This window comes from Lontra canadensis, unplaced genomic scaffold (genome assembly GCF_010015895.1).
Source record: "Lontra canadensis isolate GAN:19392208 unplaced genomic scaffold, GSC_riverotter_1.0 scaffold60, whole genome shotgun sequence".
Classification (NCBI taxonomy): Eukaryota; Metazoa; Chordata; class Mammalia; order Carnivora; family Mustelidae; genus Lontra; species Lontra canadensis.
Genome location: NW_022631054.1, coordinates 12,689,611 through 12,714,724, shown reverse-complemented (window position 1 = coordinate 12,714,724; position 25,114 = coordinate 12,689,611). Strand labels below are relative to the sequence as shown.

General features: G+C 42.5%; 1 protein-coding gene across 2 annotated transcripts in view; it reads left to right on the top strand.

Annotated features, from left to right (window-relative positions):
* Nucleotides 1-16,499, top strand: part of ATPAF1 (ATP synthase mitochondrial F1 complex assembly factor 1) — a 29,098-nt gene extending 12,599 nt beyond the window's left edge. The window contains exons 6-9 of one of the 2 annotated variants that reach the window (XM_032877692.1): nt 881-928; nt 5,430-5,525; nt 7,644-7,751; nt 15,409-16,499. In XM_032877692.1, the coding sequence (XP_032733583.1) occupies nt 881-928; nt 5,430-5,525; nt 7,644-7,751; nt 15,409-15,603 (447 nt within the window). In that variant the 3' untranslated portion in view covers nt 15,604-16,499. The remainder of the gene's footprint in view (nt 1-880; nt 929-5,429; nt 5,526-7,643; nt 7,752-15,408) is intronic. The other variant, XM_032877693.1, reaches the window with a different exon arrangement.
* Nucleotides 16,500-25,114: the final 8,615 nt, after the last annotated feature.

Sequence of the window (25,114 nt, the reverse complement as noted above, 5' to 3'; positions counted from 1 at the left end):
GTTCATGTTGCTGAGCAATTGCCAAATGTGTTTTACTTCTTTTTGGTGTTTTCTAGCCACGCTGTTGGAATTTCAGACAGGGCCTCAAGCATAGCTTTCTTCCCCTTTGTCTATAAGTGACCTATTACTGAGCTGACTTTAAAGCCTCTTCCTAGGCTTTTTCTGGCATTTTCCCTTAGCAAGTGGCATTTTCTTTATTTTTTTCCCTTCTTGAAATTGCTGTCTTTGAGATAGTCACTGGCCACTCTTGACCACTGAGGTTTGTCAGGTGCTGTTAGCTTCTTCTAGTTAACGTCCTCACACTAACTTCTGCATAAGAAAGCATTTGCCGTCCTGGGTTATTGGCTAGTTCTTTAATTGTTCTTCTTCCCTGAAGAGTAAGTCGTTTAGGTTAAGTTTACATCAAACATTGAGTTTACATGTATGAGTTCAAGATTAAGGAGGAGAACTTAGAGACAGAAAAGTAAAGCCGGGTCTTGTGGTTGGTCTGAGAGTACTGCTACCCCAGCTCTTACACACACAGACGCTTGCTCTTGAAATGTTCCGCCGCCAAAAGGATCTTCACTTTTTGTGATATTTTAGATCTGCAATACTGACTCATTGCTTGAATAGGCCTTCTTGGCTCTCCCTTAGCCTCAGTGGCCTGAAGTCTCTGACAGAGTCTGGAGGCTTTGGAGTATCCACTTCTCATGGATTCTGACATTGAGCAGCCAAACACACACCCGGTTTTTCTTTCTGTCATAAGAGGGACTTAAAAATGATAGAATGTAAGAGATACTTTTAGTTGTATCTTCGTCCTGCAGTTAAGTTTGGTGAATTTAAATGTGGTTGCAGCCTTACATTTTCTTGGTTTTGAATTTTATTCTTTTCTAACCTACAGAAAGAGAAGTTTGACTTGATCTGGTCCCGGGCTCAGTCCTGTCCAACAGTAAGTTTCCAGTGACCAGATGAGGATTGCTTATCAGTGCTGCCAAACAAGGATGTTTTCTGACCTACCCCTTCATAATCCATCCTGTCTCATGTGGTATAGCACTCTGTTTATTTAACAAAGATGCTCACATGTTGACTGGACTCCATAAGTGAGATTTTCAGCTGTAAGGAATCATGTGGGTTTGTCCCAGTAGGTGGCTCAGGCTTTTTAGCTCTCTGACACAGCGCAGCCCTTTCTGATTTGGATCTCTGTCAGTAAAAGTGAACATGGGAGGCAACACCTGAGCCCTTCGCATTTTCACCCTCCTTTAAGTTCTGTTTTACTGCCAATGTCTTTTCCTTTTTGGCCATGCTATTCTGCCTGGGTGTGCCTAAGGAATTATGATATTGTTGGAGTCATGAGCTGCCAGAAGACCCAAGGGAAAAGGAATTGGTGAGGTGGACCATCTGATTTGGTGTCAGTAATAATTTCTAGGATTTTCAGAAAGATTTTCCTAACATTGCTGAGAGAAATTAAAAAGCATCTAAGTAAATGGAGAGGGGGACTGTGATGGTGGATTGGATGATTCAGTATTGTCATCGTTTCTCCCCAAGTTGATCTCTAGAGTAAATATCCCAGTCAAAATCCCAGTAGGCTTTTTTTTCTTTAAAGAAATTGATAGGGGTGCTTCAGTGGCTCAGTTGGTTAGGCAGCTGCCTTTGCTCTGGTCATGATCCTAGAGTCCCGGGATCAAGTCCTGCATCAGGCTTCCTGCTCAGCAGAGAGTCTGCTTCTCCCTCTGCCCCTCTCCCCTCTCATGCTCTCTCTTTCTCTCTTTCTCTCTCTCTCTCTCAAATTAAGAAAGAAAAAAAAAAAACTTAAATTGACAAGCCATTTAAAAAAAATATACATTTGGATATCCAAAGGACCTAGATTAACGAAACAGGTTTGTTTTTGTTTTTGGTGGGCAAGAAACCAAGGTTTATTGAGTGATAGTGAAGCAAAGTTTATTGAGTGATAGTACAAAGCTCCCAAAGAGGTAGGGGACCCAAGGGAGTTGCCCCAAAATAATTTTGAAAAAAATAAAAACATAAATTAGAGGACTACATTTCATGATTTCAAGGCTTATTATAAAGCTACAGGGGTGCCTGGGTGACTCAGTCAGGTGAGTGTCTACCTTTGGCTCAGGTCATGATCCTGGGGTCCTGGGATTGAGCCTAGCATCTGGCTCTCTGCTCAGTGGAGAGTCTGATTCTCTTACTCCCTCCCCTCTGTGCTCTCTCTCAAATAAATAAATAAAATCTTTAAAAAAAATAAAGCTGCAATAATGAAGATATTGGCATAAAGATAGACCTGTGGGGCGCCTGGATGGCTCAGTGGGTTAAGCCTCTGCCTTCGACTCAGGTCATGATCTCGGGGTCCTGGGATCAAGCCCCTCATCAGGTTTTCTGCTCAGCAGGGAGCCTGCTTCCCCCTCTCTCTCTGCCTGCCTCTCTGTGTATTTGTGATCTCTGTCTGTCAAATAAATGAAGTCTTGAAAAATTAAAAACAAAGGGACGCCTGGGTGGCTCAGTTGGTTAAGCAGCTGCCTTCGGCTCAGGTTATGATCCCAGCATCCTGAGATCAAGTCCCACATCGGGCTCCTTGCTCAGCAGGAAGCCTGCTTCTCCCTCTGCCTCTGCCTGCCACTCTGTCTGCCTGTGCTCACTCTCTCTGACAAATAAATAAATAAAATCTTAAAAAAAATAAATAAAAATAAAAATTAAAAATAAATAAATAAATAAAATTTTTTTTAAAAAGATGACCTATATAGATCAATAGAACAGAACAAAAAATCCAGAAATAGACCAACATGTGTAGTCAGTTATTTGTTAATAAAGGTGCCAAGGTAATTAAATGGAGAAAGGATAATCTCTCCAATTTGGATATCCATATGTAAAAAATGAACCTCTAATCTTACCTCATACTGTATCCAAAAATTAAAATAGATCATAGATATAAATGGAACTTCTACAAAATACTATCTTATGTTAGTGATCTCAGGCAAAGATTTCTTAAATATGTCACAAAAAACACAAACTATAAAAAAAATAAAAATTAGTAAATTAGATTTCATCAAAATTAAAATATTCTATTTGTATTCTTATGTTTATAGCAGCATTAGTCACAATTGTCAAAAGATGGAAGAAACCCGAGTATCCACTGATAGATGAAATAACAAAATGTGGTATATACACCCAATAGAATGTTCAGCCTTAAAAAGGAAGGAAATTCTGACACATGCTATAGCATAGATGAACCTTGAAGACATTATACTAAGTAAAATAAGCCAGATGCAAAAGGACAAATACTGTATGATTCCACTTACGTATCTAGAATAGGTGTAGGTACCTAGAATAGTCAAACTAATGGACAGAAAGTAGAATGATAAAAAGAAAAAAAAAGATTGAGGGCTGCCAGGGAATGGGGGAAACGGGAATGAGGAGTTATCATTTAATGGGTTGGAATTTCAGTTTGGGAAGATTACAAGTTTTGGAGATGGATGATGGTGATGTTTGCATAGCAACATGAATATACTTAATGCCACTGAATTGTACATTTAAGAATAGTTAAAATGATGGGGTGCCTGTGTGGCTCAGTCATTGGGCGGCTGTATTCAGCTCGTGTCATGATCCCAGGGTCCTGGGATTGAGCCCTACATCGGTCTCCCTGCTTGGTGGGAAGCCTGCTTCTCCCTCTGCCCATTCCCCCTGCTTGTGTTCCCTTTCTCACTGTCTCTCTCTTTGTCAAATAAATAAATAAAATCTTTAAAAAAAAAAAAGTTAAGATGATACTTTTAATGTTATTTTATTTTTATATATTTTATAAATTTTATATACTATTTATTTATTTTATTTACCACAATAAATAAAAAATAAAATTTTCTACTTTGCAAAATACACTGTTGAGAAAACGAAAAGACAACCCACAGACTGGGAGAAGATATTTACAAGACACGTATTGGCGAGTGACTTGTATCTAGAATATGTTAAAAACTCTTAAAACTTAAGATAGGCAACCCAATTAAAAAATGAGCAAAAGACAATTTGCCAGTCAAGTGGAATGGCAGATAAGCACCTGAAAAGATGCTCAATATTATTAGTCACAATGCAAATTACAAATTAAAACCACAGTGAGATACCACTAAAATGACTAGAACTAAAAAGACTGACTGTACTAAGTATTGGTGAGGGTATGAAAGAACTGGAACTCTCATATACTGATGATAGAATAATGTAAAACAGTATAAGCACCTTAGAAAACAGAATGACAGTTTCTTTAAAAGTTAAGCATATACCTGCCATACCACCTAGTTATTCTACTCCCTAGATATTTCCCAAGAATTGAAAGCATATGTTCATATAACACAAATGTTCATAGCAGCTTTATTTGTAATAACCAAATACTAAAAGATATCTATCGCAGGTATATAAAGATATTGTAGGGGGAGAGGGATTGTGTGTACATAGACCTATAAAGTGGAGTAATATTCAGCTATAAGAAGAATGAACTATTGATACATGAAATACCATGGAAAGATCATGAAAAATTAAACTAAATGAAAGATATCATACCCAAAAGAAGTTTAGATTCTTTGGTTCCATTTATAGAAACTTCTAGAAAATGCACTGTGACCAGGAGCAACAGAAATCAAATCAGTTATATGTTAGCTAGGCACTGAGATTATATTATCTAAGAAAAATAAAATAGATAAAATCTGACCTGAGTGGTTGGCCATAAGGAGACAGCTCCATGACTAAGGCGTACTAGACTGGTTATACTTTGTTTTGTCCTGACACCATTCTCTTCACCACTCATCCCCAATTCCAAACATTATAGCGTAAAACTAATCATTCTTTGTGTTTACAGCCATGCTGCAGTATCCGCCTCAGATGATAGAATAGGAAATGATTCTAATTGGAACAAAAGTTAACTCGGCAGCATTAGAACGATTAGAAATTCAAAAACTCAAGTGTTCATCAATAGAATAGATAAGTTGTGGTAAATTTCTATAGAATTCCATACAGCAATGAAAATTAATGAATTTGAGTTGTATTCATCAACATAGATGAATCTCTAAAGTATAATGTGGAGTGAAAAAATCAAGTTGCAAAATGGACATATAATTTGATAAGATTTAAGTTTTTAAGCATGTAGTAGTTCTTGTGTATAGATATGCATGTGTGTGTGTACTTTTAAAGTGTAAAAACCTGAAAGGGAATGACAGACACCAAATGCAGGATAAATGTTACTCTGGAATGGGATTAGAATGGGTTACAGAGAAAGCTTCAGTTAGATCTCTAATGCTTTCTTTCTTAGATAGGTTGGGAAGTTTATGAGTATTTGTTAAATTGTCACTCATGAATTTCATAATTTTTAAAAAAATGTTTAAAAACCAATGTGAAAAAAATGGAGTAAATGATACAGGCAGTTGGATATGGAGCAAATGATTGTGTTTATTCATCTATCTTTCCCACAGTTTCTCTGTGCACTACCAAGAAGGGAAGGCTATGAGTTCTTTGTAGGACAATGGACAGGTACTGAACTCCACTTCACTGCACTTATAAATATTCAGGTAGGTGGCTTGTGCTCATCCCCTAGAAGAAAGAAGCTTACTCCTTTGTGGGACTTGAAGCCCTTGCTGAGGCTTGAGGACACGGAGTATCTACTAACTCCCAGCAGTATTTGCTTTGGTGTTGATGAATTGTTATACTTTGTATATTGGGCTAGCTTTCTAGGCTCTACTCAATACCTAGAAATTGGAAAAGACCCTGAAAACATATTCTCTGACCACATTTGGTCTCTCCTGTCTCTTCCCCCTACCTCTATAACGTTTACTGCTTGTGCCTCACTTAACAAACATGGGTGAGTTACGATGGTTATCTTTTTAACCCTAAGTTAGGCTTCATGTTTTACTTGTATTTTATTAACAGGATCAGCACTTTTCGAGATGCTAGATGCATCATTTCCATTCCAGAGATGTTGTTTTGTTTGCTTCCTTCCTTTCTTTTTTTCTTTGTTTTATTCTCAAATATTGGATTAAGTTCAATCCAAAGCATTTGCAGCTTTTAAAAATAAAGTCAGTATTTTAAATCAGATCATAACTAGGATTAACATTCTATATTTGGAGGCCACATTGCCAAAAAAAAAAAAAAAAAAACCAAGTATATGTTTCAATGGCTTTGAAGGTTGGAGTTAAGGAAATGCAAAATAGAATGAGTGTTTGCTCATGACTGTATCCCATGTAATTGTATCCTAAAATTGTATTACGTTTGTTTAAGAAAAAGGGGGGGAGGAGGAAAAAAAGGAAAAGGCAGAATGAGGGAGCAGTTTTTACTGGATTATTGGGTGAATTATAAAATAACATTTATTGGGCACATCTTGTAATAACCAACATTTGATGTACTTACTATGTGCCAGGTGTTTTGTATACATTATGTCATTTAATCCTCACAGATGTCCCACGAAGATAGTCACTGTTGTTATTGCTATTTATAGAGAAGAGTATGGACTCAGAGCAGTTAGTCCCTAGTGCGGATGAGTGTGGTAATAGGTGGCAGAGCTGGATTTGATTGATTCCATTCTGTGAACTGAATGAACCCTTATGCCACTGTGTTAGAGACAATGCTAGGACTTAGAGACCTGTGAGACCTCCTGAAGCTCATATAGATGACTATGGGAAGAAGATTCAGAAACGTAATTATAATCAAAGTGATCAGTATAGGGGCGCCTGGGTGGCTCAGTGGCTTAAAGCCTCTGCCTTCGGCTCAGGTCATGATCTCAGGGTCCTGGGATCAAGCCCCACGTCAGGCTCTCTGCTCATCAGGGAGGCTACTTCCCCCTCTCTCTCTCTGTCTGCCTCACTGCCTACTTGTGCGTGCTCTCTCTCTCTCTGTCAAATAAATAAATAAAATATTTTTTAAAAAATGATCAGTATATTTAAAGCCTATAGGGGAGAACTGAAAGATGAGCTGAACCCAAGCAATAATTAGCTAATAATTAGAAGGACTTTTGCTGAAATTTAAAGATGAAACCCAGAGATCTTTTTTTAACATACAGTTGTTTCCTCCTACACTATATGAGGGCTTTAACTTTGAACCCCACCTCTCTTCCTAGTCTGGACTGAGGTCTGATAACCACTGCCCTGTCCATTCTTCATGAAATTATGATGTTCCCATTCTTCTTTTCCCCCGTCTCCCATCTAGATTATATTTTAAAACTGCACATTACAAATCTAGCCCATGTGCAAACTCTCCAGCTGTTTGCTACAGCTTAAAAGAGCTCAGTCTTCAGAGCCAGCCAAGGGGAGTAGATTTCAACTGTGAAATGCACTAGTCCATAAAAGTGGCAATTACACAGGCATATTGCTTTCTTTAGAACTTGATTTGGTAGCTGCTTGTGCCATTTTGTTTTTAAATATATGGCATGATGAAGGATTCACTGCCTACTGTAAACATTTTCTGGGAAAAAAGCCAAACCTTTTTCAATTGAAGACACAAATAACACTGTGAGAACTGTCAGTTTCACTGTGCCTTGGCAAGCCTGACCATCCCCCCACCTACCAGTCCTCTGACTCACTAGCCACCCAAGGGGCTGTTAAGAGCCCGAATTTCCTCTAGACTCTCTATTGCTCTGAAATTGCAGTTTTGTGTGGTGGTACCTTATTGAGCCTTGATAAGTGTTTCTCTTACAGACCCGAGGGGATGCTGCAACCAGCCAGCTGGTTTTATATCACTACCCTGAACTTAAGGAAGAAAAGGGCATAGTGCTGATGACAGCAGAAATGGATCCCACATTTCTGGTAAGAATTAATTTTTACCTCTTTGGATTTACCTGGTAGCCCTGAAGGTACTATTCTTCTGTCAAAGATCATGAGAGGTAAAATTCCAGAGACCTACATGTACTTATTTCTTAACATTGACAATAATTTTGTCTTGCATGAGCTCTTCCAAGTTGAAGTTAGTGCAATCACTGACTCAGTCACTTACTCACAATTTTGAAGTCTAAAAGCTCTGAAAACAAAGTTCTCATAATTCATTTGGTTACAAGACCTTATCTGAGTTGAACTTATTTGGTAGCTAAATCTTCATTTAAACTGATAGAAGGCCACTTGTAGTCCTTATTAATCCCACTTGGTGTGGAATAGTCATGCATTTTACTAAGAAAATTTTAATGTGTTTGATCATACGGCGTTACATAATGCACCTGTTGCCTTTCTAGAATACAGTAATTCTGACTCCAAAACACATCTGGCCCTAGGGGTTTCAAGTAAGAGACTGTGGACACGCAAATGGTTTCTGAGTGTCAGGATGAGTTCAAAGTCTGGAATAGTTCTCAATCTTTTCTCTTCCTCCACACTGTTCACATGTACTATATTCAGCATACATAATGATTTCCCTTCCCCCTTTTCCCATTCCCTGGGATAGAGCATTGACCATACGTCCGTAGATGGTGATGCCCATTGTGTTTGTTTTCTCTATATATCCAGGGCCAGGAGCCGTTTTATGGTTGTTATACAACTGGTTTGTCTAGTCCTTGCTCATTTCCGTCTCATTTATCTGGCAGGATTTAAGTTCAGGATGTCAAAATAGTGAACACTGTAGTGCCTCTTCTCCCTAAAATTCTTCAATACAATACCCACTTATTTGTCCTCTCTCTCTTACCAGCTACATACAGAGAAGGAAAAAGTGATGACACTCAACTAGTGTTTCACGGTAGCAATAAGCCTGGGACAGAATTGGAACTCTTCTTTCCATCATCACACTCAGCTGGAAGTCACACAAAATCCTATCCAAAAGAATGGATAGAATGCCTTTTTTTTTTTTTTTTTAACATTTTACTTACTTGTTTGAGAGAGAGAGCATAGCAAGGTAGAGACAGAGGGAGAAACAAGGACCCCAGCCCGCCCTGCTGAGCAGGAATCCCATTGTGGGGCTTGATCTCAGGACCCAGAGATCATGACCTGAGCCAAAGGCAGATGCTCAACCAACTGAGCCACCCAGGTGCCCCTGGAGTTGCCATTGATTGAGGTAGACAAGAATGAAGGAGGAACAGATTTGGGAGAGAGATCAGGAGCTCAATTTTGGACATGTTAAATCTAAGATAGCTATTAGATGCCCAGGTAGTAAGTAGTTAAACATATGAGCCTAGAGGTCAGGGGACAGGTCCAGACTGAAGATAGAAATGTGAGAGTTGTCGGCATACAGATTGTTATTTAAAACCATGAGACTAAATGAAATCACTAAGGAAGTAAATGAAGATAAAAAGAAAAGAGGTCTAAGAACTGAGTCTGGAGCTATGAGGAAGCATCAGCAAAGAAGATTAAAAAGGAATAGTGAGATAGAAGGAAAACTAAGATGGTAAAATGCCTGAAAGCTAAGATAAAATTTTTCAAGAAATTAGGAGGACTCAACTGGCCAAGTCTCACTTGCTGGTAGGCCAAATGAGATGAAGACTGAGAACTGACTAGATGTCACAACGTGGAAGTCATACCGAGCTTTTTAAGGACAGTTTCAGAGGAGTGGTAGGCCAGAAACATCATTGGAGTATGTTTAAAAGAGGTTGGGAAGAAAAATTGTAGAGTAAACATAAGTCTTCCAAGGATGTTTCTGTGGAGAGAAGGAGAGAGTAGGAGCACTAGCTGGCGAGGGAGGGGTGGGAACAAGAATGTGTTTTGTTTTAAATATGAGAGAAAGAACATTATATTTGTATGCAGATGGAAAGATTCAGTAGAGAAGGAAATACTGATAATGCAGGAGAAAGAGGAGAGAATTTTTGAAGTATTTTTAAGTGATTGATCTTTGCCAGAAATATAACAATAGGAGAGAAGCCAAAATAAGAGGACACAAATACAGTTAAATGAAGAGGGGTGGTGGTATCTTGTAGAAGTTCTCTCCAGATTGCTTAGTGAAAAGACTAAGACTTAGCAGCAGAGAGTGAAGATGGAAGAATAGGTGTTGGATAATTGAGTGGAAAAGAAAAAGTGTGAAATTATTTTCTAGGACAGAATCAGCAAACCACAGCCTGTAGGCCAAATCCAATCCATTATCTGTTTTTAGAAGGCCCATGAGTTAAAAATTTGTTCTACATCCTTAAATAATTGGAGGGAGAGGGGCGGAACTAACGAAGAATAATATTTCATGGCCTGTGAAAAGTGAAATTCAAATTTCAGTGTCTAGAAATAAAGTTTTATTGGAACACAATTATGCTTATTATTTACATATTATCTATGGTTGCTTTAGGTCCACACCAGAGGTAAGTAGTTGCAACAAAGACTGTAGGGCCAGCAGAACCTAAAATATTAACTGGCTATCCCCTGAAAGTGTCTACATGTGGTCTAGAAAAATAGAAGAGAGAATGGCTGTGTGGGGACAGGTGTAGAGAGAGAGAGAGAGGGCTGAGATTTGTGTTTACCTGGGGTTATGGTTCAGCCAAGTGATCTAATGAAGTAAGTAGGGAACAGAAAGTTAAAGGTGAGTGCAAAAGAATGATGATAATTACTGACCATGGAATGCAGGCTGAATAAAGAGGAAGGTGAAACATAAAGAAAGTTAGAGACCATAAGAATTGTGAGTCCTGGTGGAGTTAAAGGATTTTCGAAGTTGGGAGTGAGCTTAAGAGATAGGAAATAGCTGGGGTGCCTGGGTGGCTCAGTAGGTTAAGTGTCTGACTCTTGATCTCAAGGTCATGATCTCAGGGTCTTGAATTCAAGCCCCTATAATTAATTCATTAGGAAATAGTAGTAGGCTGAGTGTGGCTGTTTCAAATTGAGATTTGGAGCGAATATAGTTACCAATAAGGACAAGGTTTAAGATTTTCCCACAAGAAGGACGGAGTGACACAGAGGCTTTAGTTTCTGGTCTTCAGCAAAGCCCAGCATCTAACCATAATGAAAGTGGACTCTGGAGGTGACAGGAGGCCCTTCTGTTATGGCATTTCTACCACCTCACTCTGGTGGTCTTACACTGCTGCACAGGCCTCATCAACAATGAAAATTTGCTTCTTGCCATTATAATACTGGAAAACATATCAAACAACATACATTTGCCTCATAGAAATCAATTTGACTGTGAGTTTCTTATGCAGTACAGAACTAGACATGTTAGAATTTATTGTCGGGGTATGCAGTTCAGAGATGGGAAACAGAAATGTAACATATGATCCTTTGCTACTCGTGCATGAATTTACACTTTGGCGTAGTACTTCCAAATACAGTAAAGCAAATGAATAGAAATACACAGAAACTAGAGGTTTCTTCTGCACTAATAACTTTAATGCTGAGATTTAGGAGAATATTTGAACCTTACTTGATTCCACCTCTGTGTTAATAGATGATTTCATTGGAGTGCAGCCAGTGCTCAGATAGAATGCTAGGATGCTCGTGCAGGGGCTCTTCCCTGGCCCAGAAAGAGGAAAAAGAGAAGTCCTAGAGATGACACCTGGGCTGAATCTCAAACATGAGCAGGAGTTTAACCAGATAAAGGAAGTGGGGCGGGGAAGAGGAATGTTCCAGATAGAGGGAATCACATAAGTACATGTTAGGACACATAAAATGACTTGAGGTATTACAAACCGTTTGCTCTCATTAATATATTAAAAAGAAGATATGGTGGGTTGTGTTTAGAGGTTTGGCTCTATCCTGAGGACATGAAAATGTCATGAAAGGGTTTTGAACAGGGAGTGACTGGTAAAGAGTAGGACTTCAAAGCTATTAATCTTAATTATTTGCTTCCTAAATATTTTTTAGTTCTAACCTGGTCATTGTGATCATTTAGGAGACAATTGCAGTAGTATGAGCAAGAGATAGTGAAGACCTGAAGTAGAATAGTAAAGATGATGGAGAAAGAATGACCGCAGAAATACTAGGGGGGCGCCTGGGTGGCTCAGTGAGTTAAAGCTGCTGCCTTCAGCTCAGGTCATGATCCCAGGGTCCTGGGATTGAGCCCTGAATCAGGCTCTCTGCTCAGCGGGAAGCCTTCCTCCCCTCTTCTCTCTGCCTGCCTCTCTGCCTACTTGCGATCTCTGTCTGTCAAATAAATAAATAAAATCTTAAAAAAATATATTAGGGAATAAAATGGGCAGGACTTGGTAAGGTGATGGTATCTGTGAAGATTGAAAGAAAGGGAGGAATCAGGTTTTTTAGTATATCTCCTTTTTGACCAATACAGGAGTTAAATGTTTATCTTCTCAGGTCCTAGAAAGGGAGGAGACTACTGCTTCATGTTGAGAACTAAGGCAGTGGGGAGGGGGCTTTCCATAACCCTCCTTGAGAGACAAATACACATGTCTCCTTACCCAACATACTAGTGGTCTTTAAGCTAGTCGTCAGAACCCTTTATCCTAACAAAATATTATTTTTTTAAAAGATTTTATTTATTTATTTGATAGAGACATACAGTGAGAGAGGGAACACAAGCAGGGGGAGTGCGGGAGGGAGAAGCAGGCTTCCCACTGAGCAGGGAGCCCGATGCGGGGCTCAATCCCAGGACCCCGGGATCATGACCTGAGCCAAAGGCAGACACTTAAGAACTGAGCCAGGCGCCCCCAAAATCTTATTTTTTTTTTAAGAATTTATTTGAGAGAGAGAGCGACCATGAGAGCAGCGGAGGTGGAGCAGAAGGGTGGGGGGAGGGAAAGACGCTCAGTAGAGGGAAAGAGTCTGCTGATGCGGGGCTCGATCTCGTGACCCTGAGATCATGACCTGAGCCAAAATCAAGAGTCAGATGTTTAACCAACTGAGCCACCGGTGCCTCCAAACAAGATCTTATTATGTGAAACCTCTGATACAACATCTAAAACAGGGGTGCCTGGGTGGCTCAATAGGTTAAGTGTCTGCCTTTGGTTTAGGTCATGATCCCAGAGTCCTGGGATCAAGCCCCGTGTCAGGCTCTCTGCTCAGTGGAAGAAGCTACTTCCACCTTTCCATCTGCCCCTCCCCTGCTCGTGCTATCTCTCTCTCTCTCTTTCTCAATTGCTCTCACTCTATCTCAGATAAATAAGTAAATAACATTAAAAAAAAATAGAGCTATAACAGAGGTGAAGGGACCTGAGACACCTCCACAGAGCCCCTACAACTCTGCAGTTTGAACAGCACTGTTCTAGAATGAATACAGCTGAAACTACCCCTACCTCCACTGACCTGAGCCTCAAATTAAATCAGTTATCAGGGACCCCTACAGTTCATGGGCCCAGAAAGTAGTGGTATCTGTCTCCAACTATGGCAATGCACTTGCTTTAGAAATGGTTTCCTCTTGGGGCGCCTGGGTGGCTCAGTGGGTTAAAGCCTCTGCCTTCGGCTCAGGTAATGATCCCAGGGTCTTGGGATCGAGCCCCACATTGGGCTATCTGCTCAGCAGGGAGCCTGTTTCCTCCTCTCTCGCTCTGCCTGCCTCTCTGCCTACTTGTGATCTCTGTCTGTCAAATAAATAAAGTCTTTAAAAAAAAAAAAAGAAATGGTTTCCTCTTGAGGCATGTTTGAGTATAGGAAAGGTAAAATTGATGAAGTGGAGTTACCACCTTGATCAGTCTTAATTATCTTGCCACACCATGAACAGGATCAGGATGAAGGAGAGGGAGTACCAGTCTAGTAGTCCCGCGGTTTGCCACTTGCTAGCCATATGCAGTTTGCCACTCACTAGCCGTATGACCTTGGACCATCCCCGAACTACCTCTCCTTTGGTTTCCTGGCCTATTAAATGAAGACTGGGTGATCTCTGAGGCCCCTTCTAGTTCTAAAATTCTATTAATTTGAAATAGCCAGCATTTTGGAAAAAGGCTTTTGATTAAAAATCCAGTCTCAGAGATTAGTCCCTGCCAGTAAGAAATGACCTGAAAGCCCTGTGGGACGGAGTGGAGGTAAAGGAGCCTTTGGTATTTATAAATCCGTTTTCATCGTTCTGTAGCTAGACATAGCACACTTTTGATAGTTTTGGTGGGAATTTTCCAGTATTTGGGGGGGGTTGAGCTTTAGCCATACAAACACAGTGATAATGCGTAAGTAAGTGCCTCTGACCAGCTGGGACCAGGGAAACGTATGGGAAGCAAAAGTAATAATAGTTTGATGACATTGTTTTGTAAGATGTTGAGAGTAGACCCCACCTCTGTTACACAGAGTGCACCATTTCTCTGCCACTGAGCTTTAGAGAAGGCAGACCCTTCTCTTCCCTGGAGCTTTGCTGATACAGTAGTAAGAAGTAGCTGCAGAATAGATTACTGCTCAACTTAGTGGCTTAAAAAAAAAAAAAAAAAAAGAAACATTTATTACCTCCCAGTTTCTGTGGGTCAGGAATTCAGGAGCAGCAGAGCTGGGTGTCTCTGGTGTGGAGTCTCTCATGAAGTTGCTGCCAAGATGTTGGCTCAGGCCGTAATCCTCTGAAGAAGGTTGACTGGGCTCAAGGATCCACTTCCAAGCCCACTCACGAGGCTGTTGGCAAGGAGTCTCATTTCCTTGTCACATCGGCTTCTTCGCAGGGCTGCTTGAATATCCTCATGACTTTGGTGGCTGACTTTCCCCAGAGCAAGTAATTCAAGAGAGGTGGCAAAACACAAGCTACAGTGTCTTCTGTGACTTAGTAGCAGAAGTCATTCTGCCACCATTTGGAAGAAGGAAGACAGTAAGTACAGCCTACACTCAAGGAAAGGGAAAGTAGGCTCCCTCAAAGAGAAGTGTCAGAATTTGTGGACAAATTGTAGAAGTGCACAGCTGGCTTTGGCACTAGTTTTCCAACTGAGGTAGTACCAGGAACAGGCTTTTCTCAAGAGTATGCCTGGTTAGTTAACAACTTAGTACTGACTCATAAACTGGTTCTAGAAGCTAAGTAACTATTGCTCTTCCCCGTCCTCCCCCCCCCCGAAAATACACAACAGGTTTTTGTTTGTTTGTTTGTTTGTTTGTTTTTATTTATTTGACAGACAGATCACAAGTAGGCAGAGAGGCAGGCAGAGAGAGACAGGAGGAGGAGGCAGGCTCCCTGCTGAGCAGAGAGCCCGATGTGGGACTCGATCCCAGGACCCTGAGATCATAACCTGAGCCGAAGGCAGAGGCTTTAACCACTGAGCCACCCAGGCGCCCCTACACAACAGTTTTTAAGGAACTGAATGAAGAGGGAAATTTCAGACATGTGAGTTAATGTATTCAGCAAACATTGACTAGATAGGATCATGTGCAGGGATGGAAAGCAAGCATATACTTTGAGGGATTCATACTAGGAAAGATGGACAAAAAAGCAAAAGAGAAAAGGACAGATACAATATCGTATGATACATATGGTTGAGGTTAACGTGGGGTAATTGGGTGCATAGACAAGGGGCACCTTACCAAGACTTGGATGTCAGGGAGTCAGAGAAGCTTTCTGGAAACAGTGACTCTTAGGTAAGGCCCTCTACTTGCCACAGGACTCAGACACAGAGGTTTATGGCCCTTTGTAGGGAACGACCTCATTGTTCTTTTTACCTTCCAGAATGTTGCTGAGGCACAGTGCATTGCCAACCAAGTTCAGCTCTTCTATGCCACCGACCGGAAGGAGACCTACGGATTAGTGGAGACCTTTAACTTCAGACCAAATGAGTTCAAGTACATGTCTGTCATTGCTGAATTGGAGCAGAGTGGACTTGGAGCAGAACTGAAATGTGCCCAGAACCAGGATAAGACTTAGAGCTATGAGGGCTGGCTTACAGAGTCTGCTTAGCCCTGATAGTTTTCTGCAGCCCACCTGGCCCCTTGAACTTTTGGGAGCTTAGCAGCTGCAAGGAGCAGTCTCTGATGGGTTGCCTTGTAGGCTTATCGCAAGAAGTAATCGTGGAGGTGAGCCCTATTACTTGATATTCAGGAATGAATGTACCCAAACATTCTGATAATTATATCCCAGCATACTTAAGCCTTCCTTTCTAAGTGTTTGAGGTCATAACCAGAGAGAGCTAAGGATCCACATGATGGTGACTTTATACAGTATAATAGTGCTGTGTATCCCTTTGACCTCATAGCTCCCAAATGATTAGTTCTTCATATTTATAAATTTGTGACAGGATAGTAGGCTTGAAGACCTGCTATAATTTGATGTGGGCTTTGCATACTCTTCCTGTGTGCCCCTTGGCTGGCCAAAGGTATAGCCCAAATATCCTGTTTAGACTCTAGAATGACCAGATATTGCCATCAGGATTCAGACTTCATCTAGATGTTTCCAGAGTTGCCTTTCATGGAGCTGGTTTGGAGGGTCAGTAGATTTCAGGTATAGTGAAACACAAAAGAAATGCCTGCGCATTTCTAAACCATAGTTTGTTACACCTGCTCCTCTCACTTTGCCTATTAGAAGCTGTGTATCTGGAGAGGGTGAATCAGCACAGTGTAAGTAAATCAACACTTTTGAAAAGAGAGGAACCATCCCGATTTGCATGTTGTGTTTTATTTCATTTGTTTTAAACAACTCTAAGCCATGCCAGTACTATATGAAAAAGTAAGTGGAAGCAAATGTTCCCATATTGGGTATGGGGAAAATGTAGCAATAAAATAAAGTCTGGCTTACAGTCTTTTTAACCAAACAGTGAAATCTAACCTATGTGCTATCCTTGGTGTCAGTGTAAATCTCATCTTTGGACTCAGCAGTTGTTTGAAATGCAAAAAATAAGAAAGGTATTCTCCAGCACTGAAAACTCACATTTGGTTTGTAGTGTCACTGCTGTGGCTCCAGGCTCAGCGCTAGAAGAAGGCAGTGGTTACACACCAGCCTTCTGAATCTGAGGTCCCAGGGGCCCCCCAGTATTGTTGTCAACCCCTTTTACTATGTGTTTCCTTTTCTTGACCTGGCATGCCCCACTTTGCTGCTCCTGCCTGAGGTCTGCTTGTGTGACCCCGAATTGGTAAGTGGGAAGGTAACCAGTACTTGCAGCCTGTGTGTTTGTGTATTTTCTTTATTACAGAAGTTTGCTTATAGGTTGGACCTGTCCCCAAGCTCTTTAGCTGGGCTTGGACTTGGCATTATTTTCTGAGCTCTGTTTATTTTGTCATACTTCTGAGTCTGCATAGAAAGCGATATTGTTTGTTTAACCTGGAATTGCTGCTACCCTTTCACAGTTTCTCTACAGGCTGAACTGTTCCTAAGGCAAATTCTGGACCTGCCTCTAGTTCTGACAGTTCCTTTTTTGAGAAACTTGACTCTGGATGTTTTGATCTTTGACACTGGGTGGAGTTGCCTTTGTGGGTATCCGGTTATGTTTGCCTTGCCCTTCAGATACACCCAGTTCTTGGCCATAGTACATTTTATAACATCTCCACCAGAGGTGGAAAAGACATAAGAATTGGCTGCTCATTCCTCCCAGCTTTGCCCTAGATCCCCACTTGACAGAAAGGGATATATACATGGACAGTTACATGGGACATGATCAAAATGCCATCTGGCTATTCTTTATATTTACCTGGTACAGTCTGGCAAAGAACAAAAGAAAATCGTTAACAGTCAGTAAGTTTGTACCCAGGTGCAACATGATATATAAAGTGGACAAGCTTGAGTTAAATGAATCTGGGTTCAGATGTCAGTGTTGGGTTTCATTGGCTGTATGCTGTTGAACAAATTACTTAAACCCTCTGATTCTGTTTCTCTGTCTATAAAATGTGGATAATATCTACCTCATAGGATTATGGTGAGAATTAAATAGGCTTATACATACACTATGGTAGAGCTTAATAAATGTAAACACCCTTCCTCTTTTCTAATCCCCCTCCTTTCTTTAAAGACCAGCACAAATTAGCATTTCAGACATGCAGATCATTCTCCATTGCCGTGTCAAGAGCAAACCCTATCTCACAAGTTCTCAAACTTTAAATTGCAGTAGAATTACCTAGAGCACTTTAAAATGCATATTCTCCTGTCCCTCAACCTGCTAGATCATAATCTTTGCCAGAGGTGCTGGGAATCTGCATTTAATACGTGCTCCAGATGATTCGAGTTTAGGTCATTCACCAGTCACACGTTGAGAACCATTGCCTTGTCTGTTCGTCACGAAAAATCTCCCATTAGCCAGATCTCTCTTTCCTATGGACATTAGACTTACGATTGGTTCCTTTGCTCTTGCCGCCCATGGTGTTCTCCCTTTGCATACTTTCCAGTATAAGTATGTGTGTATGTATCTTTTTCCCCACTAGACTGTGAGCTCCCTGAGGGCCAGGGTTTATCTCCATTCCCAGTGCCAAGGACATGGCCTGGAACATAGAAGATACTCAGTTGTTTGTTGACTAAATAAATGACATGGATTTTAGCCAAAACATTATCTTGTTATGTATATGTTTACGTACCTGTATTTAAATACTCTGAATTTAAGAGAATCTCTCAAGACAAGTAGATTGGAACTTACTAAGTAGTAATGTTTGCAAGCCAAGATGCCAGCTTATATATACAGTCTGTGTATCTCACCAATTCCCTGGCATGACCTTGGCAGGCTGTGGGCTCAGGGCAGTTCAGCAGTCCCTCACAGAGCACTTGCTCCAGCCGCCATGTTAGGTGCTGACACGGGAAGATGGAGAAGATGATCCCTGCTCTCCAGGTCTGTTCTGGCCACTGCCTGTGTCTCTCTTCCCTCGGGCCTCAGGTCTGGCACTTGGCCATAGTTTGCCTTGTCCTGTTCTCAGGATGTTTATGCTGCTGCTGCTTTCCTCTAACAGTTTGGAAGCAGGAACTACATGTTCTGGGTTTTTTTGCAGTCTCCACAATGCTGATCTCTTATTCGGTCTTGGAGAAGAGGTATAAATGCCCACCCCCGGCCATTTGATTTAGCATTGATTCAGCAGTTATTAATATTTATTGAGCACCTATTCTATGCCAAGCATAGTTATAGGAAACCAGTGACTGCAGCAACAAATAGGACAAATAAGGCCCCTGTTTTCGCAAAACTTTTATCCCTTGTGGAGAGGACAAATGAATAAACCAATAAGATTATTTCAAATACTGGCAGTGCTATGAAAATAAAAAAAAATAGTGTGCTAGAATGTGGAGTGGAAGCAATAACTTAGTGGTTAGGAGAGTGGTGTCTGCAGAGGTGAGAGCTGCTACATGAGTTGAGGAAAAGTGCCAGGTAGAAAGAATGGCAAGTGCTGAGGCCTTTGCAGCAGGCTCTGGCTAAGCATGATTGTTTCTGGGCTCAGATTTCAAGGTTCCTTCCTTTCCCTGGAGGAGCTCACAGTTCAGCGGGCAAGACACTGACATGAATAATTATAGTATAAGGCAATGGACCAGTGCCATCTCAGAAGAGGGGCAAAGAGGGCTCAAGAACGCTACTGGGTACTGTGGGGAGATGCACGTCTTCCCGGACCATGGCACCCACCATGAAGTGCTTATGGTTCTAAAAGAGAGTAACAGGTAGATGATATCAAAGTTTCAAAGATTATGTGCTCTGTGCAAAGAGATCCAGTGAGTTCAGAGCTGGCCTTAAGTCTATACCCATTAACAGTAACCACTAGCACTGATTATCGGAAACTCACCAAGTGCCAGGCACTGTGTAAGCCCTTTGCATGAGTTAGATCTACCCTTCTCACAAGCCCGTGAGATCAGTAGAACCTGCTGGTTGGTGAGATGCATGGCTGCTCTCTCTGCACCAGCCCTGACCTCCTCTACTTCCAGCTCAGAAAAGACGGTAGTTAGTTACGCCTAAGCCTAGCCCCAGCAGCCAGCTCAGGCCCTGAGAAGTCATGGGGGTTCTTGAATCAGCCCTTGCTCTGAGACACAGGTTTGCCAGTTTTTCCTGCTGTCAACTAAAGAACAAATGCATGTGTTAGACATTCCTGATTTCTCCAAACCTTATTTCCAAAGGCATCGTGTCCTAACCAAGGAGAACTTGTTTTGGGTTGTTTTGTGCTGCCCATAGCCCTTTGGTCTTGGCAGTTCTCCTAATGTGGCAGGTTGGTGGCAGCATTTTTATCCCTGTTCTGCTGAAGGAGAGACTTGGTACACAAAAAGGGAAGAGACTGAAAGGTCACTGCCTGCATCAGGAGCCAAGCCAGGAATAGAAGGCGACTGTCCATGCTCCAGGCTTAATGGTGTCATTTGTGACATCCAGTGAGCCGACTCATCACTTGGGTAGGACCATGTCTGAGTTCTGTGGACATCAGGAGCTGGAAGCTGTGAGAAAAATTGGTTCATACCATTATGAATCCTCCCAGGCTCCCCTGAGCTCTCAGAACCAAGTCCCTTTCCATCAGCTCCCAAGACAAAGGCACTTCAAGATCTGGTCAGCTTCTCCAGGCCCCTCTCGGGCTGGGCCCCGACGTACTCCCTTAGCTCCAGTCATTCTGGATGAGCGGCAGTTCCCAAATTACCCCGTGCTCTTCTCACCTTTGTGCTGGTCTTTTAGGATGTGTCTACCAGCCTCAAATGCCATTCCCTCTTCATCAGGTTAATTCTTACATGCCTTTCAAAGCTCCCTGGAAGCATCCAGAGCCGGCCTGACACCTGCCCTCCTCCCTGCTACCCTCTGCCTCCTCGGTGCTTCCCAGCACATCACATGGTCCTTGTGCTTCCCCAGCATTTCGTGCTTGGTGTTTACAAGGCTATTGCTCCCATAGATTGGACACTTTTTGGAGACAGGGATCATATCTTACTGGACATTATCTTCCCAGAGACCAGCGTGAAGCTTACACAGAGAGATAAGATACCAGTGAATGTGGATTAAATTTATCTTAGATGACTACTCAACTCAGGCCATCTGCACCCATAAACATCCCCCACACCATGAGATCTAGCCTTAGCAAAACATACTGTGATTATGTCCCAGCCCAGGTAGTGGGCATTTTGCTTGCTCTTATTACAGAGGCTGCACGTAGAAAACAAAACCACGGGGCCATCAGAGAAGGCAACCAGGTTCAGGGTATATAAGCAGGAGAAACTGAGAGACAATGTCCAAACTTTTGGAGCAAGATAATTATTTTAAAGCATGTTCAAGCTCCTATCTTGGCTTCCTAAATCTTAATGGTACAAAAGACTTAGAGACTGTCCAGTTGCTAGTTTGCAACACTGCTTCAGGGAATGCCAACAGTTCCTTAGAGATGGGGCTTCCAGAAGCCTGGTCCTTATTACCCCTAACTCAACCAGAGAAGCAGTGTTTTATTTTCTGGGCTTCCCCTAAGCTGTCATTCAAAAAAACAATTTCTCCAAGAAAGACTGAAAAACCGTGGTCTAGTTAAACCTCCCACCATGACAGCAGCCCTCTCTACAATATCCCCTAGCCACCAGGCAACTATTTAGAAACTTCCAGGGCCTAGTAGCTGTCCACCTGCTAGCTGGTCTGAGCGCTGCTGAGATAGCTCTGAGTAATGACAAGTTCTTCCCCACCCTGCACTGAGACCTAGCCACCCCTCACTTCTTATCTCACTGGCTTCATTCTGCCCACCATAGCTGGAGGCCCCCAGAAAAGTCTGTTCACTTTTCTACCTCACAGCCTGTCCTGCTGACGTATAGCAACAGCTCTCAAGTTGCCTTGAAGTCTTTGCAGCAGATTAAACCACCTTCTGTCTTTCCTTATATGAGTCAAAATCCCAGCCCCTGCTTATGCAAAGTCGAACCCACCAGTGTCTGCCTCACACTGGGGCCTGGAGCTGAGCCTAAGATGACCTTGTAGGGTAACAGAGTGGATTTAAGGTGGCAGTCCTTTGGGAGTTGCCACGGCCCACCTGGCAGTCATCTCCCCACATTGCTGCCACTCACCAAGGTCACCTTTCTGACCCCTCCACCTTGTCCTTTTCTCACTTTTATCCCCACTCCCACCCTCCACTGTCTTCCCACGATCTGCTGTCAAACATGGCTTTTCCCATCTGGAACTCTTGACTTCAAGGCTTCTATACATATCCCTATTTCTCATCTGGCTGGTTGCAGGCCAGTGTTCCCAAAACATCTTGACTTGAATCTTGACTCTTTTGCCCAGCACCTGTGTCCCTCTTAACGTGTGGTACTCACTTTTGCTTGGTCTTCTACCTCTGCAATGGCAGTGATCAGGTGTACCCTCAAGTGTTTCACTTAACCTCCCCCACCCCAATAAAATCCTTGCATCACCACTGGGTCATTTTTCGCTTTTGGTCCACTGTGATCCCCACATCACTTTTGCTCTTGTTGTTATTATTCCTACATTTACTGCATGGCATGAATTCCTGTCTTGCATTCATATTTCTTCAACCCACATTTATTCTCCCATGTTGACCTCCTTCTGGCATGGTGGGAAGTAGCTGACAGATCTTGTATTTTGCAGGGAAAGAGAGGGAGCAGAGAGGGGTTTTGCTGAGCCTTGCTTGGTACACGACTCCCAGGAGACTCTTGAGATGTTTGCTTCCACTACTTAAGTTTCTTCCATTTGATCTTTTTCAACAATACTATCAGGGTAATATTACTCCCATTTTACAAATGAGGACATTGAGAAGACAGCATCAGAGACCTAAAGAGTAAGGTATAAATTAGAATCCCAGGTCTGCCTTTGGATAAGTTACCCAGTCTCTCTGAGCCTTTGTGTTCTCATCTGTAAATTAAAAAAAAAAAAAAGTCCTATCTCAAAAGAACGGATTAAATGATATGGCGTATATACAGCATTTAGCACTATACTTCACACATTATAAAAGTGCAACATAGTAGCTGCTAGATTATGTACTTCATATTTTCAAAGCACACATCTCCTATAGTGAAGAGGTAGGATCTGCTTTTGGAACATAGATCTACTTCTAGAACATGTACCTACTTCTTTTTTTTTTTTTTTAAAGATTTTATTTATTTATTTGACAGACAGAGATCACAAGTAGGCAGAGAGGCAGGCAGAGAGAGAGGAGGAAGCAGCCCCCCACCCCCGAGCAGAGAGCCCGATGTGGGGCTCGATCCTAGGACCTGGGATCATGACCCGAGCCGAAGGCAGCGGCCCTAACCCACTGAGCCACTCAGGCACCCCAACATGTACCTACTTCTAAATACAAGTTTCTTTTGTACTATTCTTCCTGCACTATGTTGTCATTTCTAGAAATTCTCTTCCACAGATATGAAGAGGCTTGAGCAACAGTTATCATGCCAGAAAGCATGGCAGGAGGAATTTGGGGATCTCAAGACTGGATTCACAAACTGGCAGGTGGGAGCAAGGAGGGGAAGGCTGGGTTAAGCCCAGTCCAGGGCACACAGGTTAGAATGAGCACTATTTATTTCTTCTGATCACCAGCTGGGTGGACCCAGTGCCCATATTTAGAACAGGGTCAGGAACCAGGTGACTCTTGGAGTTTTGGGCCAAGGTATACCCCATCCCAGGACTCTGGGATCATGACCTGAACCGAAGGCAGACACTTAACTGACTGAGCCACCCAGGTGTCCCAATGGTGGATGGCTTTCCTGAGACCAGGTTCCTCCAGATTACAGACCTTTGTTTTCTTAGCATTAGGTGTAACAGTTTAAAGGTTAAAGAGACCAGAGCCCATAATTTTCCCACCTGGTTGAGCATCAAAAACACCTGAAGAACTTGTCAAAGATGTTGATTCTTAGGCCTTAGGCCTCACCATGAAAATATGGATTCTTCTGGTCTGGGGTGAGGCCTGGGAAAAGATTCATTTAAAAAAAAAAAATCTCCAGGTAATTCTGAGGCTTGGTCTGGTTTGGGAACTCCTGCAATAAGTTAGTAATTTTTTCCCTGAAGAAGTCCCCAGACCAGACGAAATGATTTTCCCAATGTCACACAGTGTGTTGGTAGCAACATTCCTTCTCTCTCCTTGTTGCAAATTTTCTCTCCACTTTGGTTCTAGGCAGCCCACCTGTAAAATATCTGAGAAACAAGGGTTTGTTTATTGTCTGCCTTTATGCAGTATTTCTGGGATGAGACTAGATCTTCCTAGCATGTCCCAGGTAAGGACTTTGAAGGATAACAGAGAAAAGCAGAGGCCTTCTCAGACTCTCGGAGTCCACACGGCTTCCCTGTCTGATTGTAAGAGCTAAGAATTCCCCAGTTTATGACGCCTGGAGCCAAATGCTGGATTATCTGTGCCCAGCTCCTGTAGCTGCGCAGAGAATTGTATGTTGCCTGGGCAGGCCAAAGCTCTCCATCCATCCTGTGCACATTTGCTCTTGCCTGTGGTGAGGGAGCAGAGGCGGATGATGTATGGAAGCTGGGCAGGCATGGGGGATGGATGGGAACTCAGCTGTGGAGCTTGGCTGAGAGACTCACACCCCATTGGAGCTGGGATTGATTGACTGGAACTTTCTCGCCCTTCTCAGTTTATCTCAGGCCAGCAGCCTGCTCTGGGTCCTCTGATCGCCCCTGTGGAGAGGGAATTACTGTCAAGGTCAGGGAAGCTGGGTATCTCAGTGGCGGTCTACCATGTACCTTCTTCCCAGAGGCAGAGACCCTCCACTCTAGAAACCAAGTGACCCTCAGATAGCTTTCTGTTCCTGAACCCCTTCTCTCTGTGTTTGGATTCCTTCTTGTGTCTTTCTCCTTTTCTACCTGCAGCTCACCCTGACAACTTCCTTTCTTGGATGCCATCTGTAGAATGTATGGAATATGACCTGTACTAGCAGATTTTGCAAGGGTATCAAAAGAATGAGCGAGAACTCTGAGGTGGTGTCAAGGTTACTGAGGATGGTGGGTGAACTTAATGCTGTTAACTGCTTTGACATGGATCCAGGTACAGGTGTCTGTTATCATCTACTTTCCCAGGAGACCATTTTTAGAAAAGTGTGTAGCCCCCTTTCAAGCTGATTGGTTCTCCTTTCCCTGACTTAGCGGGTGGGCCATATGAAATAGCTGTTAAACTGTGCATCTGCTAAGTGCTCAGTGTGGGGTGGGGATTGTGGGGAGGGAGGGGGAGATGGGGGTGGACCTGTGACTGGAGTTCAGAGGCCTCCGTTTGAGTTCACCTTTTGGAGCCAGTCCTAGCCTCCCGGGGTTGTTACAGGACTCAAAAGTGACCAGAGTGGTGAGAGCACTTTGTAAACCAAAACGTACCTTACAACTGTCAGTTGTTGCTACAGGGACCCAGGGGAGGAGGTAAAATAAGTAACAGCCCACTTTTCAGGGTTTCCTGTCCAAAGGGGAAGACTTCTCATGGGCCTCACCAGGGAGCGGATCTGCGGAGCACTAAGAACTTTCTGTGCCAAGGGCTCCCCCATGAGGAGGATTGGTTCCAGGCAGATGGTGTCATGGAAGGAGACTCCCCTGGAGGAGAAG